This window comes from Ruditapes philippinarum, unplaced genomic scaffold (genome assembly GCF_026571515.1).
Source record: "Ruditapes philippinarum isolate M1 unplaced genomic scaffold, ASM2657151v2 ctg294_1_1_1_1, whole genome shotgun sequence".
NCBI lineage: Eukaryota > Metazoa > Mollusca > Bivalvia > Venerida > Veneridae > Ruditapes > Ruditapes philippinarum.
Window position 1 is genome coordinate 1 of NW_026860937.1, and position 21,566 is coordinate 21,566.

The following is a 21,566-nucleotide window of genomic DNA, read 5'->3' on the forward strand; positions in this document are numbered from 1 at the left end:
TCAAACGGGATCGGCCATATTGATTTTATTAAAAGTTAAACAGGGAATAATTTTTTCACGATGTCATAACATGTTTATTGAAGAGATATTTTCCAATAAAATTTGTTTAAAATAAATAGCTGGTATGCATTACGAGAGCTAAAATGAAAGTTAAATTTGGATGTTACTGTAACGCTTTGAAATTAGGATCAAACACAGGTCAAGAGGCTAAGCAAGAAGTTACCTTCCACTTCAACTATCTTTCCAGCATTCTTCAATGCCCTGACAGCCTCGTCATGTGTGGCGTTGCAAAGATCTTCGCCATTTACTGCAAGAATTGCATCACCAACATACAACTGTCCAGTTTTATCAGCAGCCATGCCTTTAAATATCTTACTGATCAAAATTGGCATTTTATTCTCTCTTCCACCTTTAATACTTATACCAAGGCCATATGTTTCCTCTTTGATAACTTTGACAACTCGCTTTTGGCCAGGAATATTGTCAGGTACATGAGCGGCTTCTTGGGTATTTGATGGGACGTTACTGGACTGAGCTGATATATCGTTGTTTGTGGAAGATGTGGACATATTTTCAGGAGGTTCGTCAAGGGATAAAGTTAATGATTCATCATTTAACGTCACTGTCACTTTACACCATTGCTGGCGTATATAAACTTCGAAATGCCCCGTCCGACCAGATATGTTGGTCGCCATTTTGATTTCTTTTCAAGGGACGTAACTCTGCAAATATTTCCACAGCACTAAATCATATATGGCACAAAACCACTATTCTTTTTCACCCCTTAAATACAAGGGTTACACAAAGATTGCAGTGGAGTACAGTTAATTTCCGACATATCTACACTAAATCAATACATGTATATTATCGTCGCTACTTGTTCAGAGGTACTAAAATGCAACTTATACACGTTTTCAAAACTCATCGATAATTAAATCAATAATCTGTACCTATCAAATAGCCACGTTTTGTGTTTTTTTTGTCATGTATAGCTCACAAAATAATTACTATCATGGAAATGTTTGTAAAAAATCTCTCATAATTATAAAAAATTATACGATAAACATTAACACCACATGTTGTTAAGGCATTATTGCATATTCGATATATAATTTCTAATTTAATGAACTATAATTAAAGGCCATGTATTTATATCTCTGTCCTAAAAAAGATGTGAAACTGGATCCAATTAGATAAACTGGGACTTAGGCGAGATATCTAAAATGACGTTTTGGAAATTGGATCTTTGATTTTAATTATTTCCAATTAATATTTAACAATTACACGCCTCAGTGTTGACAAATTAGTGGCAATCCCTTCTCTATACATGTTCTGTTCTAGTTAAATAAGATAAAACGTGCAATTATCTCTCATACTTCCTAGTATTGGAGGTGTACTCCTGGCACATAGATAACTCCACCACGTCTTCAATCTTATGGTTTTATTTTTTTCAACAAACAAGCACATGCGTGGTCACCTATAGTAATATTTAAGAGATGAACAGACGTTCCTTTTAATCTACCAGAAGGTAGTTAGAATTGTCATGGACGATTAAGACACTGACTTTAGAAAGTTTCTTGAAAAATGGTTTTAACAAAAATAAGATAAAACGTAAAAATGTAAAAATAAATGATTAATGCTGATTTTTCAGCTAATTGAAATCCAAAGGGATGACAAATTTTTGTCATGGTGTAAAACAAAAAGTTCTTGATTTTTGTAGTATATCTTAAAATCTGTGAACCAATCTTTGTTAAGTGTGGCAAAATTTAAAATACATGAAGACTTGTGGGAGTTATTGATGTACGTCAATGTTCCTGACAGCCCGGGAAATAGGTATAAAACACTGAAAAAGATTTGGGAAAGTATTTGGAAAAATTTTACAACACTTATATAACATTTATTAAAGTTTAAAATTCAGATGTTGTGTAAATTTTGTATAGATTAGAAAATGTCACTGACTGAAAGTTCTTATTATCTGCTAATCTAGCACACTTTTGCTTGTATTTATTCCTATGTTAAAAATATAAATGTTTGACATTCTTTGTCAATGACTGTATTTGATATTTCCCACACCAAGATTTGTAATCGTCCATAACAGAAAATGATCGCACTCATGCACGATAGATTTTTAATTCCTAGTTCTTTCAGAGCTCTGATATTATATTTCGTGAAATTATAGTATAATAGTTCATTTTGAAACATACATGAACGTGTATTTGCAGGCGGAATTCTGCAGTGAAGTATATAGAAGTTTAAAATTGCACCTTCTTATTTCATTAAAGTAAATTTCTTAAGTGCGTTCTCCAAGTACTTTTGTATTTTAACTGTTCATTAATATTGTATCTACATGTGCATCGTACCTACATTACAGTGTGTTTAATCTAACTATATGAGAATCCAATGCAATTGAAAAAAAAACTCGTCTAAAATTGAGCAGAACGTGATGTATACGCCCAGCCCAATGCTCGACCAATACTTCTATTTGTTTACGATTTATGCATTAAAGTGGAAAAACCCTGGGAGTTTGTGTGTGCTATTTGTACCTGACTTGTAACCTCTACACCATGTACAAGTAGCCCGGAAAATATGAGAATAAGTAATCTCAAACACCTCAGTATATGTAAATACCAAAACTCTTATAAACACTATTTGTCAATGTACAGCATTTCCTTCGTATAATATTTGCTCTCATATTAACATTTATAGATCCTAAAACATAAATGTTTCAAAATATTTTTGAAATAGAATTGTTGAACATAAAAAGTCATATCTGTTTTAAAAAAATAAAAGTTCTGATAGAGATAAAACCACCTGGTCGAGCACTGGTTTGGATGCCTGAAAAATATAATAGTTTTATACCCTATATACAACTCTGTGGTAAATTGTATCCTAATCTGTGTAATTAAAACGCTTAAGCTTATTGTGAGTTTGAAAGGGCCAGCTTTGTAACAAAAATAATTTTCCCAGCAAACTTTTTTATTCTGAAAGAGTTTTTATATAATTTTGTGAAAAACTGGTTGAGCACTGGTACGGTGACTCTATGATATTTCTGCCGCTTTCCCTTTCTCTGCCGTCACAATATGTAAACCCCAGCAAAAATGAGCCAATCAATGGGCATGATTTGGAGTGCGGGTAACTGATACCTGCACTCCAGTTACCGCACTGTGCATGTATATGTATAGGCAAGTTGCATGTTATTGTTATGAAATCTATTAATAGTAACAAATTGCTGATAAGATATACAGGTAACTTTCGGATGGTTGGCAAAAAATATGGTGGCTAATAAAATGCAAAATATAGTAATTTTATATTTACAATAACAAACTTATTTTTTTATGAAACAGCTTAGTATTTTATATCATTAGAAAGGTCATTTTACTCATATTTTAAAAATTAAAAAATAAATTTACAAAACGCTTTCATTTTTTCTTGGTAAAGAGTTAAACTTGGTGCTAGAAAACTATTGAAATAACAGTTAAAAAAATAGCTGAGCATTCTTTTTTAAAAGCAAAAAATGAAAATCCGCTTACATTTCAAAAATATGAATGTAAAAAACTTTCAAATGATATAAGAATCTAAAAAATCGATCCACAAATAAAAAAAGTTATTAGAATTTAAAAATTCTAGTGCTATATAATGCATATAAATATTGGTTCTTCTTGCCAACCGGCAAATCTGCTAAATTCTGGTAGCAGGTGCTTGTGATGTAACTCTGACACTTTTTCAACAGAAAGGTCCCCAAACTATGATACAACTGTGATATCTTCGATGGATGAGATGACATCGATTCTGTGTAATGCACGTTATTATCTCAGTTCAAAACATTTTTATATGATAATTATCATTTATTTTCTGTTTTCAATATAAGAAGAGAAACAAGGTTAGCTTTTAAAAAAGCTAGTAGCGACTCGCTTCGTAATTTTTTTCAAGGGGTGTGTTTAAATGTAAAAATGACAGTTCTGTTAGCTGAAGAGACTTCAGCGAACATCAAAATAAAAGTGAAGTCAACACTGGCCCGGTGCCCGATGGCCAGTGTATATAAGTTCAGGCCAGTGTAAATTTAAGAAAATTTTGTTAATTATTTAGTAGAATAAATTCAAAACTGGAATTCGGGCCAGTAAATTCAAAATCTTAAACTCATTGACTGAAAGTGACATATAAAGTTCTCTCAGTTTAACCAAGATGAGCTAGTATGAGTATATATGAAGGTGCATGTAAACAGATGGAATGAAGAACCTATGTCTATGCACATTTACTATATGGCCTGTTGACCTTGACCACAAAATGTTAGATAGGTAGATTTCATAAAGATGTCTCTTTATACAAAATTAAGTTGTAATACATGTATGTTATTTAGTATTGGAATGAGAGGCACAAGTCCTAAAGTAAACACAAGTTGTCAATCAATTCATCCAGAAAAGCCGTGATTGCGTATTAAAACATATACGGATCCCGGGAATTGACCAGTTCAAGAATATAGTTTTCAGAAAAGCCGGGATCGTATTAAAATGTAAATAGATCTCACGGATTGGCCAGTTCAAGTATATAGTTTTCAGAAAAGCTGGGATCGTTTTAAAACATATAGGGATCCCGGGATTTGGCCAATTCAAGAAAATAGTCTTTGATTTTTCCAATTAATTAGGCATATAATTATAAGTATTGTGATTTCCGCATTTTAAGTTTGTTAATAAATAGCTCTAAATATATCTATATTCTAAGTTAAATTAATTTAACGTTCATTATATACAATAAAAAAAAATAACGTTTAATGGTCTTTCATTACGACAACAATCAACACAAATATAGTTCATTAGGTTTTTCCTCCATATCTTATACGATCCCGGATCCCGGGCGTCCCGGATCCCGGCTAGTAAATACATACACTAAATACCGGAAAGGATAAAATGACCGGAAAAAAAATAAAAAAATAAAAAATACACAGAACCAGATGTACACTTATGTTAATTAACCAAACGAAAACTTACTACAGAGAAAACAGGTGAAATCGCTAAATCAGAAGTCAGTGCAAATATGATTTATTGAAAAGAATTCATAAAGACAAACATTTTAATCATCATTATATCTTTGCGCTCAAAACAATACTTGCTGATTTTTAAAAATGGCGTGAAAATTGAAGGTTTTTTGACGCTATGTAAGATTACATTTGATTGGCTAAATAATTTTGGATCCTAGCCCTGATAGATAAATTTTGTAGAAAGCTGGAAGCCAAGCTTCGATTAAATTTTTGGATGGCTTCGGAGTTTTAGGTTGTTTCTCAGTAAAATCCTACCGTAATACCGGCTCGCCGTGGCGAGCCGGCATAAATGCAATTGCTGTTCTTATACAATTTTAAATTATCTTTTCAGTCCGGGTGTGCATCAAAATATTGCGGGAAACGTGAACCGATACGATGGCAGCAAACGAGCGAAAATTTTCGACGTTATATGAAAAATGTAATGATTTTCATTTCATTGTGAAGATATTGAACAAATAAGATATCCTCTCTTGAGTTATTTTTGTCGTAACACCAATTATGAAGTGATTTTACTTTTTTTACTGATTTGCATAATTTCGGATAAGTGAATTTTCGGATGTAAACACTTCTGCTAATCCCTACGAGTGAGTGGTTCTCTGATGAATTAGTAACAAATAAATAAATAACGTGTACGTTAGATGTCATTTTGCTAAATGTTTAATAGGCTATTCACTGAAAAGTCAAGCTTAAAAAAAACCTAAAGTCAACATTTACACAAATTATCCCGGATACATTTCACACAAGTTTATTTTTGTAATCTATGTGACATATAATGTCAAACTATATACTGGTATCGAAGCAGTATCCGTCGGCTAGTAGTATCCGACAATACGGTTATTTTCGTTTACTGAAACTCTTCAAAATTGAAAGCGAGTTTTTTTATCAGAACAATATTATTCAAGGAAACGTTCGACAGAATTTCTTCAGTCTAAAATCAACATTAAACATAATCGTTCTCACCTTTATATTTTACAAGCAGGTGTGTTTACATTTTTCGCATGAGGGATTTCACGTGCTACTGTTGCGCATGCGCAAAGGATAACTCCATTAGGCACAAATTGAGACAAGTTTGCCCCCTTTGCCAGCGAATACAGACGACATTTCAAAAGTCGCTAATAATCATTCAAATTTCATAATAGTCAATAAATATAAGCTAGAGCTATGTGTTGTTGAAATTTTTAATCAACAAATCTTGAAATAAAAGCAAAAATGACAGAAATGGGAAACCCGCGGCAATTTTCTTCTAACCAAGGGAGGCAACACTGTTCTAGTCTATATTACAGTAGGTTGTTTCCCGTATAGAAGGCTGTTTTTATTATGGGGCACCTTATGGAGTGTTTAGAGAATTTCATTTATATATTTTCGTACTTGAAATTAATTCGTACTTGAAATTAATGTGTTATGGATTCATGAATGCAATAAAACTCGTGGTACAAGCATACGATATGCCCGTGAAATGTAAAAAGTCTAGTTTTGATCAATGACCGTGATAAAAAATTTAATGATTAACAAGTTTTCTTTTTTTTCTTCTTTTTCTTTTCTTTTGTTATATATTTATTTGTACAAATGTTCACATCAAAAATGTCTGTATTCAAATAGACATTAAAATACGTACAGTTGTTTGACCGGTTCCGACACAGGTTTTCAACTTTCGCTGCCTGCATACAAATTAACAAATTGTTTCAAGACCAAATGTACTTGCTAGTAGATATTTGATTCCACTTCAAACCTTTTTTTTCTTATAAGAATACCGCTTGATTTAATCTGATTGTTTAGGTTTACCAGTTCCGGTGCACATAACAAACCATTTGTAATATTACCAACAAACCATTTGTAATATTACCAACAAACCATTTGTAATATTAAAAACCTGCGAAGAGTACAATAATAAGTATACAGACCTGCCTTTGAACAATCTTATCATTAAATTGCGTATACACGGCAGTTTTACTAAACTTACATGGTTCAGTTATGGCCGAGGTGAGTTCAATACTACCAGAAAACGACGGCGACGTGTTTGAAAAAAAATAACATGAACTCAGACTCTGCGCTGTGTAAGATAAACTCTTGCGAACAAAATACAAGAACATTGCTGTAAATAAATTAGTTTGAACAAAATAACGAAAGTGATTGACTTGTAATGTACTGTTTGAACCACATATGATCGACCATTGATTAGCTTTAACCATCGTATGAACATAATCTTCGTACTTCTGTTCTTGCAGGTAATATATGACAACTGTCCTTACGATATGCGATCTTTAAAAGTCAACTTTTCACCCTTAATTAAGTTTATGATGCACGATCGTTGTAAAATCTTGTAAAAACAATTTACATATGCCAAAATAATATTCACTAGTTGCAGATTTTAAACGGTGCGAAATACACCGGAAAACGCATCTTGGAGCATCGCTGAACGAAAATTTGTTCTTCGTAGTATCCCCCCTCAAGCCCTAGGACCTGCTTAGTTGGCCGTACGTATCACAAAATCGTGACATGGTCAAGATAAAAAATAAGTTTTTGTTTTGCGATTGTGCTCAAACAATATTTATTCCAATATAATATTTATTATTTATAGATAATCGTATTATTTACTGTTTCTTTTATCTGGGACAGAACGATCTTCTGTCCCAGATTTTATCCATAAAACAGATATATTAACAGCAATTTTTAGATCAAGTAATAACTGTTAACTGACATAGAAATCGATATTTATTTGTTCTTTCTTCTGCATGTTATCTTATCATTTAGCTTTCAGAGGTTAAATTAATTACACTACAGAGCATAGTGTATCTTAACCTTTTCCCTTATATAAGCGTGTTTCGACGGCTTTTTGCCCCCCCCCCCCCCCTTTTGAGGCCTCAAACAGTGAAAAAATGTCCTATTTAGACCCCAAACACTGTTTTTCGTTTGAGAAATGTTGTTAAAAAAAGTGAACCATTTTTTCGGCGCCGTCCCCCATCCAAATAATACATCAGGGGGTTGCCAGAAGGGGGATGTGCCCCCTTCTGTTTGGGGGGTTTGAAGGGGGGCGGAGTCCCCCTCATCGCCAAGAAAAATTTTGGACTTGTGAGAGGCTTAAAAATGACCCCAGGTTGATCATAAAGTAACGTGTAACCAACGCTGAAAAGCTTTGACTCTATCTCAATCCATTGAGAAGTTGCAGCACTTTGAAATAAATTTTGATGGAAAAAATCGAGGCAAAATCAGTGATTTTTGGCAATTTTGAGATGTCCCCTCGTTGCCATGGTAACAGGAAATTTAAGACTGAGCATGTCGTTTACAAAGGCAATGGTCCAGTCAACATTTGTGCCAAGTTTGATTAGTATTGAAGCATTTTTCATAGTTTCATAGCAGTTTGAACTTGTAAGAGGAGGCTTTTCAGTTAAAATGGCCATTTTTCACGATATGCTCATGGGGGAAAGGGTTAACTAAAAAAATATAAATGTTACAAAACAACAATTTTTCACCAAAATTAGGTAAAAGACCACATGTTAACATGGAAAAACTAGATTTTGGGTGATTCCAAGGTTTTTCATCATTTTTTGTTAACCTTTTCCCTTATATAAGCGTGTTTCGACGGCTTTTTGCCCCCCCCCCCCCCCCCTTTTGAGGCCTCAAACAGTGAAAAAATGTCCTATTTTGACCCCAAACACTGTTTTTCGTTTGAGAAATGTTGTTAAAAAAAGTGACCATTTTTCGGCGCCGTCCCCATCCAAATAATACATCAGGGGGTTGCCAGAAGGGGGATGTGCCCCCTTCTGTTTGGGGGTTTGAAGGGGGCGGAGTCCCCCTCATCGCCAAGAAAATTTTGGACTTGTGAGAGGCTTAAAATGACCCCAGGTTGATCATAAAGTAACGTGTAACCAACGCTGAAAAGCCTTTGACTCTATCTCAATCCATTGAGAAGTTGCAGCACTTTGAAATAAATTTTGATGGAAAAAATCGAGGCAAAATAGTGATTTTTGGCAATTTTGAGATGTCCCCTCGTTGCCATGGTAACAGGAAATTTAAGACTGAGCATGTCGTTACAAAGGCAATGGTCCAGTCAACATTTGTGCCAAGTTTGATTAGTATTGAAGCATTTTTCATAGTTTCATAGCAGTTTGAACTTGTAAAGGGAGGCTTTTCAGTTAAAATGGCCATTTTTCACGATATGCTCATGGGGGAAAGGGTTAACTAAAAAAATATAAATGTTACAAAACAACAATTTTTCACCAAAATTAGGTAAAAGACCACATGTTAACATGGAAAAACTAGATTTTGGGTGATTCCAAGGTTTTTCATCATTTTTTGTTAACCTTTTCCCTTATATAAGCGTGTTTCGACGGCTTTTTGCCCCCCCCCCCCCTTTTGAGGCCTCAAACAGTGAAAAAATGTCCTATTTAGACCCCAAACACTGTTTTTCGTTTGAGAAATGTTGTTAAAAAAAGTGACCATTTTTTCGGCGCCGTCCCCCATCCAAATAATACATGTTATGTTATATTTTTGCAAATATTTCTGGATGAAGTTGTAAGGCAGATAACAACTTTTCCTTCAATATATAAACTGTGTCCCTTTCTTTCAGTTTACATATAATTAATATGTACTGCAGTACCGGTATACCAATACCAATAAGATTGGCGAGATGAAATTTAGCATTTATGCCTAAATCAGACGAAAATTATAAATAAGAAGCCGAAATAGAATGATGATTTAATTATTTATTTGTTAATGTCAATAACCTACAAAACCAGTGAATATTTTCTATATTTATTGTCGGTTACGTGAATGGCTCGCTTGATTGTTCGGAACTGGTCAGTGCGCCGGAACCGGTCTGATAATAATCTCGGTAAAAATCACTGCAGATGTCATATTATGTCGACCAGGATTTCTGAATTATTACGATTAAAACCCTAAGTAAAGCAGTATTATTTGTCTAAAGAGGCCTTCAAAAAGTCTTATTATAACAAAAACATTGATACCGATTTATAAACCCGCAAAATCAATGATTAAAAAAAGTGTCGGAAACTGCTTCTGTAGCGAGGCAATTACGGCTAATTTACACCTCCCGTTGGAGCCCCATTTTTGATGCGCATGTCTTATTCAGGAATCCGGTTTTAATTTACAATAACAATGCATGACCTGCATTTAGTCATATCAAAAGTTTATTTAAATTGGAGACGTTGTTATTGAGAAATTTTTCAATAACCTCATATTTTTATCGGAAACTGCTTCGATACCAGTACACAAATAGTTAAAGCTGAATAAAAATGTTTTTAATCGGAATAAAATCGACATATATACACACAAAAAGCTTGAATTTAAGTTATATGATTAGTGTTAACTGATCGGCTGATAAGACAAACAAGCTTTATCTGTCATCAATTATAAACAATTGATTTATTTCGTAAACCAAGCCCTAACTAAACAATACATTTTGCAAACAAAATAATATTGTTGTTTTTTTTGGGGTTTTTTTGTAATTTATTCTTGCCTAAAAAATAATTTATCAAATAACGAAAAAATCATTATCAAAATAAATATCTACAATATATTATATTCATTAATGATATTTGCGTCAAAATTTAATTATAACAAAATATTGATGATAAAAACACTATATATATGAACCAAGTATACTTTGCCTTTCATTACTATAAAACATCAGTTCGACGAAACCACTTTTGCACCTCTTCATAAATTAGAGGTGTCATCGACAAGGATTTTTGTATCGATATATCGGTAATGAATTATCGGCGATACAGCGATATATCGATTGCAAGGCTAAATTTTAGCTTTCAAGTCTTTTTAAATGTTTCCTATGGACACTGACAAAGCAGTTATATTAAGACAAATGCAAAAAAGATGAAAACTGTGAAAACTGAGCAATTTGTATATAGCTATAAATGAAAACGAATGACTAGTTTCCATTATACTCTAGTTGTTGTTGTTGCTATTACGTAGTTACTGATCATGCCAAATCCCGTCCTTGCCGTTCCAATTAAGCCGGTTTATTTGGCTAATTATAGTGTTTAGAACCTGAATAATCATTAAAGTTTAACATTTTGTAATTATAATTTTACAAAGAAACACTGACAAATTTTTCTTGGCATTTTCACTTTTTAAAATCTGAATTGAGGGGTCTTGACATCCACTTAGCAGACGTGCGAGATTACAACGAAATTAGGCAGCATTCGTTAGAGACACTGGGAGGTAACTTTGGCATTGATTTCCGTTTTCATTTTAGAAAAAAAAATGTTTCTGGCTTCCATAACTTTATATGTCGCTTTTATTTTGACGTTTTGCGACAGTAAACAGGTCTATAAGTTCTATAAAACCTGGTCGCTGAAGTCTCTTTAGCTAGAAATATATGTGCGTTCGATATCCGATATTTAAAAAATGGAATCGATATCGAATCGGATATCAAAGATCGTTGATACACCGATATCGATTGAATCGATGACACCCCTATCATAAATTAAGTTCGCCGAACCGGTAGTTCGACGAAACCACCATAATTCATTTTACTCATCTATGCGGTAGCATCGCAGTCATGTTTGGGTTAAATTTTTGCATGCATCTCCAAAACTACTGAAGGGTATGGGTTGAAACTTCACACATTTATTCCAACTCTAGTTTAACAAGTCAAGTTAAAAAGATCATAGCTCTATCCGACTATGCATATGTCAGAATTTGAAGTCTACTCTCTATACATTGTAGCATCAGACTCAATCTAAACAATGAAATGGCAAGAAAAAAAACAAATTGATGTTAAATGTACTTTTTGGAGAGTGAAATGGCAGAAATCTGCCGAGGATGGGATTTTGCACGCTAAAAAAATAATGGCTTGGGAAAATCATCAGCAAAGGGCCAAGGGCACATCTAAAATCTGTGCCAGGTTTATATGTACGAAAACAGAACTGTCCATTGGGTTAATAATTAGTCATTCTGTCAAAACTGATAGATTAGGCCATCCTTAAAAAAATGTTTGTTTGCAGTAACCCGACCCAGAATTTCCAAGGTGGGTAGGTAGGTCGATTTTTTTTTTTTTTTATTCAACTGTACTCCCAAATAAACATGGAATTTCAAAATGCTGGACAATATATGCTTTGATAATCTGGTAACAATTAATAAATTGATAACTAAATTCTAATTTAATAAGACCTACATTTTATTTCTTCTATTAACCTTTAAAAGAACAAAAACAAAGCACAAGGCATAATTTCCTGATTCAAAAAAAATAAATTTTTATCCAGACCATGAAAAAAAATTTTGAGTAGGGGCAAATTTTGTGAGTCGGTCGCGTTACTGCAAACAAACATTTTTTTAAGGATGGCCTTAATCATTATGCAAATTAGATTTTTGAGCAGCCAATAAAAATTAACATTAGTTAGAAATTTACTGTCTAGCCAATTTTCTTTTAATTATTGGTTATCTTCTGTGTTAAGTCAGGGCTTTTTTTCTTTCTTTAGCAGGGGCTGTTGTAGGGCTGCTTCCCCAAAGAAATCATGCATTTTGTCCCTAATAATAATTTGACCTAAAACAGTTTTGTTTGCTCTCATTTTATTTAAAGCTTATACAGTTATAGTTGTTGTTTTTTTTACAGTAAACAGTCAGTTTCCGCACATCAACTTGAGTACAGATGATGTAGAGAAGTATCCAGATTTCTGTACATTGCTGACAAAACTATCGTCATTTATTCAAACAGATGATGTATCTATTCAAACAAATAAAGATCTTAAACAGGTATTGTTTCATTTTAATTAGAATTGTTTGAAATATCTCTGGTAAGACCAAGTGGTGATTATCATTCAATTCAAATCATTAGGCTTTCTCTGCTGTAGGTTAAAATTCTGCTCTTTATTTGAGGACTGTCATTGACAATGTGTTTTGTTTTTATCACAGAGTTTTTGGGGCCGAAAAAGAGCCCTATTCACAAAGCTAGAAAGTATCCTTTTTTAGCTCACCTGTCACAAAGTGACAGGGTGAGCTTTTGTGATCGCTTTTCGTCCGGCGTCCGTCCATCCGTCGTCCGTCCGTCCGTTAACTTTTGCTTTAAATGACATCTCCTCATAAACCACTGAGCCAATTTCATCCAAACTTCACAGGAATGTTCCTTTGGTGGTCACCTTTAAAAATTGTTCAAAGAATTTAATTCCATGCAGAACTCTGGTTGCCATGGCAACCAAAAGAAAAAACTTTAAATATCTTCTTTTAAAAAACCATAAGAGCTAGAGCTTAGATATTTGGCATGAAACATCTTCTAGTGAATGTCTACCAAGTTTGTTCAAATAAAAGCCCTGGGGTCAAAATTGGCCCCGACCCAGGGGGTCATTGATTTCCCTATATGCATATAGTAAAAACTTATAAAATCTTCTTTTAAAGAACCCAAAGAGCTAGAGCTAAGATATTAAGCATGAAACATCTTCTAGTGAGTGTCTACCAAGTTTGTTCAAATTAAAGCCCTGGGGTCAAAATTGGCCCCGCCCCAGGGGGTCATTGATTTTCCCTATATGCACATGGTAAAAACTTAAAAAATCTTCTTTTAAAGAACCATAAGAGCTAGAGCTTTAGATATTTGGCATGAAAACATCTTCTAGTGAATGTCTACCAAGTTTGTTAAAATAAAAGCCCTGGGGTCAAAATTGACCCTGCCCCAGGGGGTCATAGATTTTCCCTATAGGCATATAGTAAAAACTTAAAAAATCTTCTTTTAAAGAACCCAAAGAGCTAGAGCTAAGATATTTAGCATGAAACATCTTCTAATGAGTGTCTACCAAGTTTGTTCAAATAAAAGCTCTGGGGTCAAAATTACTCAAAGAGCTAGAGCTAAGATATTTAGCATGAAACATGTTCTAATGGGTGTCTACCAAGTATGTTCAAATAAAAGCCCTGGGGTCAAAACTGGCCCCGCCGGGGGGAGGGGGGGGGGGTCATTGATTTTCCTTATATGTGTATAGCAAAAACTTAAAAATCTTCTTTGGAAAAACCCAAATAGCTAGAGTTTAGATATTAAGCATGAAACATCTTTAAGTAAATATCTACAAAGTTTGTTAAAATAAACGCCCGGGGGTCAAAACTGGCCCTGCCCCAGGGGTGACATTGTTTTTAACTATATGTGTATAGTAAAAACTTTAAAAATCATCTTTTAAAAATGCCAATGAGCTAGAACTTAGATGTTTAGCATGAAACATCTTCTTATGGGTGTCTACCAAGTCTGTTCAAATAAACAAATAAAAGCCCTTGGGTAAAAATTGGCCCGGGGGTGGGGGGCCTATATACAGGTGAGCGACCTCAGGGCCATCATGGCCCTCTTGTTTACATTACATGGTTAATAAAAATTATCAAATTGTACTTAGTAATAACTTTGTCAGTGACTTGAAAACCCATATATTAACTTTAGTTAAATGTTATTATGAAAGATACTACTATTATTTGTAAGATAATGCCACTTAAATAGCCAAAAGTCAGTGTTTTAAATTCATTATATTTATCTTCAACAAAAAAATACATGCATTGTAACATATTTCTGTATTTTAATGAAGGCTGAAGAAGTGTTACGACATGAGAAACACTCTTGGTTATTAAACCATATTTTGTATCTGGAGGTCCAGGAACTGCTGCTTGATTATGAGTTGAAGAGTCAAGATGTTTCCCTCTCGTCTAGAGATCAACAAGTAAGCACTAGCTTTATACAGAATATCATCTGTTTAGGGTTACATATCCTGTAATGCAGGGTTGAGTGTGTATGACCTTTTCCATGCACTGTCATTGTTAATCAAATTGCAAGTGCCTGATTATTTGTTTTCAAAAAAAAAAAGATATATAAACATTAAGTGACATTTTGCCTTTCCTCAATATAATTTGGATTAGAATTTTTAGATAAAATACATTACATGGTATTGTACAATTGAGTACTACAGAACATGTTTGAATGCATTTAAACAGTTTGAGAAATCATATTATGCTCAATTTTAGGCTTGTCTTTTATGTTTTCTTGTATTTTATTTCATGTAACAAGCTGTGTATTATTTCATACATTTTCCAGTACAACATAAATATGTAGATATTCACTTACATAAATATTTCAGTTTCATAAGATACTACAGCAGTGCCTGACACAAGCTGAGATCGGGGACTATCTAGACTTTAGCCCAGACCCTTGCTCTAAAGCCACCACACTGGGACTCACGAAACAGGAGCTGTATGACCAGAACCCATACAAAAAGGTAAAAAATAAAGGTATATGTTAACTTACATTGATTTCATGCACAAAGTAAGTAAAAAGTAGGTAAAGTAGGTAAGTAAAGACTTTATTTAATGAAGTAGGTAAGTAAAGACCTTTATTTACTTTATTTACTTATTTACACATTTGGTTACCAATCTTACATATTGACCTCAACAGCATAATTGACAAAATATACACTATTTACATTATGGTTATACAGTGAAATTAAAAAAAAGGATGTTTTTTAATGATTATTCAGGGGTGTCAAGTTGGATTCCTTACTTTGTAACTTGAAATATTCATAAAAGATTTAAAATTAGTCATTTAAAGACTGATATTTACAGGTTTAAGGATAAAGGAAAGTCCTTCTAAGAATATATTTTCTAGTATGTTCCTTAGGATCTTCAAAGCAGTGACCTTCAATAAATGTAGATGAATTGTTTGACTATTGAGTTACTTTGGTGCAAGAATTTTAGTTGTTAAAATGTGTTAAAAGTAACCGGCCTTGACCACAATACTTTAACCTATGATCTATATGATTTGAATGATATTGAGGTCAGTAGGATACTATTACTTTTACCACAAGAAATAAATAACTAAGGAGAACGCTTCAGATTTGGTAGGGAGGTTTTTCAAGACCCTGTTGATTTTTTAGGTCAGTAGGTCCAAAGCCATGGCTTAGCTGCTACTTTTACCGTCACCGTGAAAACCCTCTTACCTGTTAACATGACTCAAAAACATCAACTAACTATATTTTGCCATATTCAGATGTCAAATAAAACAATTATACTTGATTTACAGCATTTACAGTCATTACAACAGGCACTTATACCAGAAATAGAGGAAAGATTAAGAAAAAAATGTGAAACATTAGTTGTAGCCCATGATCCACAGAATTCATCAATGGGTAAGTTTAAAATCTTAATAAACATTACCTTGATAAATTTGTGTAAAAGACTTTCGATTCATATCAATTCCAAAGTGTTTGACATTAATTTAGGAGTTTTTAATGTTGGTTTCAAATATTTATTAGACAACAATATAGACTTGAGTCTGACTGCATACACTTGCATGCTGCATGGTTCCTAAGTAAAGTTTAAAAAAAAAATTAAATTCAGAGGGTTACTTTTCTTATATGTTCAGAGATTATAAAAAATTCGAAGTAATGACTCTTTTTAAAGTCTGAAACTTTGTGCAGATTATTGTACATATATGTTATCTTATATGTTTCTTGAATGATGATAAACTTTTGCACTAATCTCAAATACAATTCCTGCTTAGTTCTACTTAGTTTGTATTATTGTATTTAGTTACTATTTACATTTTTCAAGTGTAAACATAACCATGTGACATGATATATTGTATTATATATATATATTTGCAAGACAATGTATTATGTACAAGTCTCAAATAAAATGTCTGTTCTGTTTTGTTATCTCCAATCACAAAAAATCACTTGTAAAAATGCATAAATTTAGAATTTATATAAACACTGCTATTAGGTAGTGGAATAAAGATACTCCTGAACTTGACAAATGTTGATTTTTCTAATTTAATCTCGGAGTAGGGGTACAAACAATCTTCAGTAGCAATGCTTTAATTCCTATTGTGAACAGTAGTGCTATGTGAAACTATAATGGTAAAGTTTGTTTGTACCTCGTAATTAGATTGGAAAAACCCACATTTGCCAAGTTAAAACATTGATGTTAGGCAAACACCAGTACATAGATCTTATTTAGCATATATGTTGTTGATGTAGACTATATTAATATTGATGTATTACAGAGAGCACAAAGTTAACGTTCGCCAAATCATCACAATTACCAGCCATTGTAGAGAATGATAAACTTCATCTAGAAGAGGAAAAACGTCGACTGAAAGAGGACTTTGTGAAGAAGGATAAACAGTTTGCAGCTTATTATCAGGTTTTTCTCTTGATTTTCTTTCCTAGGTTAAGCATTTAATTCATCCTACTAGCTAACAGAAGGTCTTTTGTTCTGCTCTGAAGCCCACTTGTTCCAGACTTAATGCATAGTTTTGCTATCGGGGTCTTCCTCTGCAAGCTTGAAGCAAGGATTTGTAACATTTTCTAAGAATATATACAAATGTACTATATACAGACTAGGGTATGAACTTTAATCAATCATGGAAATCCAATTTCAATATTCATGGTTTTCAGATTTATTTGGCTGCTGCAAATGAATAGCAATTGTTCAATATAAATCTCAACAATTAACATCCAAAAAAAATTTTATCTACAAAAAATATTACACACACAAGGCCATCCTTCAAAAAATGTTTGTTTGCAGTAACGCGACCAACTCACAAAATTTGCCCTACTCAAAAATTTTTTTCATGGTCTGGATAAAAAAAAATTATTTTTGAATCAAAAAATTATGCCTTGTGCTTTGTTTTCATTCTTTTAAAGGTTAATAGAAGAAATAAAATGTAGGTCTTATTAAATTAGAATTCAGTTATCAATTTATTAATTGTTACCAGATTATCAAAGCATATATTGTCCAGCATTTTGAAATTCCATGTTTATTTGGGAGTACAGTTCAATAAAAAAAAAATCGACCTACCTACCCACATTGAAAATTCTGGGTCGGGTTACTGCAAACAAACATTTTTATAAGGATGGCCCAAGCCATTGTTAAAAAATCCCAGGTTACAAAAATGTTGTGTACTGTACTTGCTCAATTTTAGATAATTTGTATTCTCTGTATCTAAATTTTATTGAAGGAATGCAAAATATCACCAAATATATTATGATTTGATGAGTATAAATCATTATAATTTGTACAATAGTCAAATTTTCATTTTCAAAAGAGGTTTTAAAATTTTTTCATTCAGATACTATTTTGGTTAACAGCTTTTACTGCTGATGTCACATAGAAAAGTTCATTCACTTTCAACTGTCCAATATAAGATAATTATATTGGACAAGACAGTGTCCAATATGGAAAAATATTGGATGGTCAAATGGTGTAATAAAAAAACAGCAATTTGATGTTAATAATTGATATATAATGATGTGAAATATTATTATACAAGCAAATAAGGCTGTATTTTGTGAAATATTATACCGATCTAGTTGCTTTTATAACTTTATTGAAAGTTTAATGAAGTTATTAACTTAAACATTCATGATAATCTGAACTTTTATTTAGATTGTTTTTTACTTCAGAAACTTTTAGACTCATTAGGCTTGTTGGAAACTCTGATATCTAAATACAAGCTGGAGAAACAATGTGAGAATGATACTATAACAACAGAATGGCTGTATGCTAAATGTGATGCTATGAGTCTCAAGATAAGGTAAGATGTGTCACTTTAAATCTGCTGTATTTCTTACATGCGCTAGTCTTAATTTCCATTTCTGGAACTGTCTTGTGTGTTTTAGGGATATCACAATGAAAATGTAGTCAGTCAGCTAACAGTGTAGAACCTGGTCAGACTAGACAGATATGCTGGTGGCTTTCCTGGTTTTATACTGGTGACAAAGGCTGAGCACTTTAGTTTCTGGCATGGTAGGAGTTAATATAGAGAATATTGGCTTAGGCCTACATGTACCCAATGCAAACATTTGGGGCTTATTCAGCTTTTAATCACTCATACTAATTTTCATCATCAGGAATTTGGGCTGATTTTGCAAAGCTAGTTTTTATCACTATTAAACTTAAGATTAAATAAATGCGAATTAATGTCTGTGCAAAATATTTGTATTTGTAGGAAATTAACTTTTCTACATTAAATTGTAGTTACTAATTAATGCAATTCCTTGATTTTGGTATTGTATTGGTTGATGTTGCAAAGTATAAACCAATCACACTTTTGATTTATTTTGCCGTTTACTATTGGCACCAGTTTCCTTCCCCTAAAAACCTTAATTGACTTAGTACATTGATTTCATATAAAGGTTACAAGTAACTGCTCGGGACTATTAAAATATTGAAAAATTGAAGCTTAACTAATTTTTGAAAAATTAAGTGATTCATAATTTTTACTGTCAGTTAGATGGTAAGACATAACTAACACAAACACACATTTACTTATTATATGTTTGTAGTAAAATTTAGCAAAACTCAACCCTTAAAGGACTTTAATATTCCCAAGCTAAAGATGTTCAGAAAAAAGGAATTTATGATACTTTTAGCGATGGTAAAGATTGTGAACTTCATTTCTTTTATTTGCAGGCTTGTGGAGTTACAGATTTTATGTGATACATATACGATAGAAACAGTACAGTCATTAAAAATCATCAGGTAAATTATTGTTATACACTGTATAGGTGTGTATGTATACAAGTTGTCCAGTAGTGAGTTGGTTGATCCATTTTAATGCTTCTACTGGGGGTGTGGGGCATGTAGATTTACTGTTGGTAAAAGTGTAGACTGACAAAACAGTGGAGTGTGAGGACATCTGTTTCTATGGACACATTTCTATTTCCTTGTCTGGAGCATTACAAACTGTATATTGACATGGACCCTGATAAACTGGTTGTATGTCCACATCTTGGGGATGTATACTTTGTTATGAATGACTTAATTGTCATAGATATTAAAATATCCGAAAATGAGGTAATGGATCAATTTTATGTTCAAAATTGAGAGATAAATGTTTATTCTCAGATGAATGGCTTTATACTAAAATTAGGAGATAAATGTTTTTAATAACAAAATTAGGAAGTGAATTTCGTAATATCTAAAATTATGGTAAAGGAATGTCTTGAAATTTTACAGAATTAGAGGATGAATGTCATAAATTAGGTCCAGAATTAGGAAAAAATGCTTTTCATCATAACAATTCATACAGATATTGGATTTAAATAATTTCTTTTTATTGTTCAAAATTTTAGGGATGAATATATTTTTCTGGAAATCCTTCATGTGGATGACCATGAAACTCTGACACTTATTTTATGCTGTATATATATGCAGGAAACATGTGGATGATGCCTATAGAGATAGTGAAAAAGAGAAACTTCACAGGGAACAGGCTATAAAAGCTTATGAGTCGGTCGGGGATGGTTTTGAAGAAATTGTAGCGGAATTTGGTAAAATGAAGGCTGAGTTAGAAAATAAACAATGGGCATTAGCAGAATTTGATAGAAGTAATCAACAGAAAGGTGCCTCGTGAGTGAAAGGGACAGACTTATTCACAATAAGTGATTGTGCGGAATTTAAGAAAATAAATAAAAGCCACTGATAAGTACAATGTTGTGGCCAGTTTAATTTTGTAATAATGGATCTATTATATGTTTAAGGCTAATTTATTTTGTTTATATTGAAAGAACATAATGTAATAGATAGTAGATTGAGCTGAAGAGAGTGCTGTTGTTGAAAGGCACATTATGGCTAAGAATAGAATTTTTATTTCTTTAGAAGAGTCAAACATGTGTTAAGCAGATTTTTTAGCATATTTGATGCTTATGGGAAGTACATGTTAGTAGAGCTCAATAAGAAAATAATAAGTGATTAAGGGAGAAAAGTAAGTAAATGGCATTTTGACCCTCCAAATACAAACTCATTTTAACTTTTATATATTTCCAGAAAGCTAAAAATAGTGTAGCTAAATTTTGTTGTTTTTTTTGTTGTTTATTGTTTCATTTTGCTGTTATAAACAGGCTGTTGTTATTGTATTACAGGGTTGAAAACTATTAAGAAATAAAATTGGTGTCAAAATACACAAACAGTAAGCGCAAAATGTGCAAGTAATTTTAATATCTAAGAAATGAAACTTAAAAAAACTGAACATAACAGTTACGTCTTGAATTATGTTTAGAATATTTGTTAAATTATATGAATAAAAAAATTAAAATCGGCAATTTTGTTATATTTGGGCGCAGCTTTAATGACAATTACTGTGATTAAAGTTGAGATTTGGGCAATACCTGAAACATGCTTTGTGTGTTAGAAACACCCAGGTCCATTAATTCTCCAACAGTTTATATAGATCTATTTGAAGTAAAAGGTTAGATGAAATGTTCAGAGTTCACAGGTCAGCAGCTGAATAATGTAAACATGTCCTTTTCGCATCTGCAGGGAATTCACATGTATGGTTTGATACTATTAATTTCTAATATTGGAACTGGAAAATAATACATTTATGGATTTGATTTATACTTGCACAAAAGGACATATGATGACAAACCAACATGTTAAGTTGTTCTGATATGACCTTTCTATTGAGATTGCCAGTCAAGGTCAAATTATTGAAATGTGCATAAATTGGCATAACTATTGCGTTTTTATGGATTTGATTTACTCTTGAACAAAATAACTCGTATAACTTAACTGACATGTTTAATTATCCTGAAAT

General features: G+C 32.6%; 2 protein-coding genes across 2 annotated transcripts; one reads left to right on the forward strand and one right to left on the reverse strand.

Moving 5' to 3' along the window:
* Positions 1-223: 223 nt before the first annotated feature.
* LOC132713988 (beta-1-syntrophin-like) lies at positions 224-695 on the reverse strand (the record flags this gene model as incomplete). Its single annotated transcript, XM_060696726.1, has 1 exon — positions 224-695. A coding segment is annotated over exon 1 (472 nt), but the record flags the coding sequence as incomplete, so codon positions are not given.
* A 4,470-nt stretch (positions 696-5,165) lies between these two features.
* Positions 5,166-21,067, forward strand: LOC132713976 (HAUS augmin-like complex subunit 4). Its single transcript, XM_060696714.1, has 9 exons — positions 5,166-5,453; positions 12,624-12,763; positions 14,563-14,694; positions 15,109-15,246; positions 16,047-16,152; positions 17,031-17,170; positions 18,433-18,563; positions 19,442-19,510; positions 20,186-21,067. Exons 1-9 carry the CDS (start codon positions 5,411-5,413, stop codon positions 20,382-20,384), a joined length of 1,098 nt encoding a protein of 365 aa, XP_060552697.1. The 5' UTR covers positions 5,166-5,410; the 3' UTR covers positions 20,385-21,067.
* Positions 21,068-21,566: the final 499 nt, after the last annotated feature.

What these genes read in the sequence shown, in the direction of transcription:
- LOC132713976 (XM_060696714.1), top strand. Translation starts at nt 5,411, where the DNA reads ATGGCAGCAAACGAGCGAAAATTTTCGACGTTATATGAAAAAT. An exon ending in TTCGACGTTATATGAAAAAT is followed by an intron (nt 5,454 to 12,623) that starts GTAATGATTTTC and finishes TTTTTTTTACAG; the next exon opens with TAAACAGTCAGTTTCCGCAC. An exon ending in CAAATAAAGATCTTAAACAG is followed by an intron (nt 12,764 to 14,562) that starts GTATTGTTTCAT and finishes ATTTTAATGAAG; the next exon opens with GCTGAAGAAGTGTTACGACA.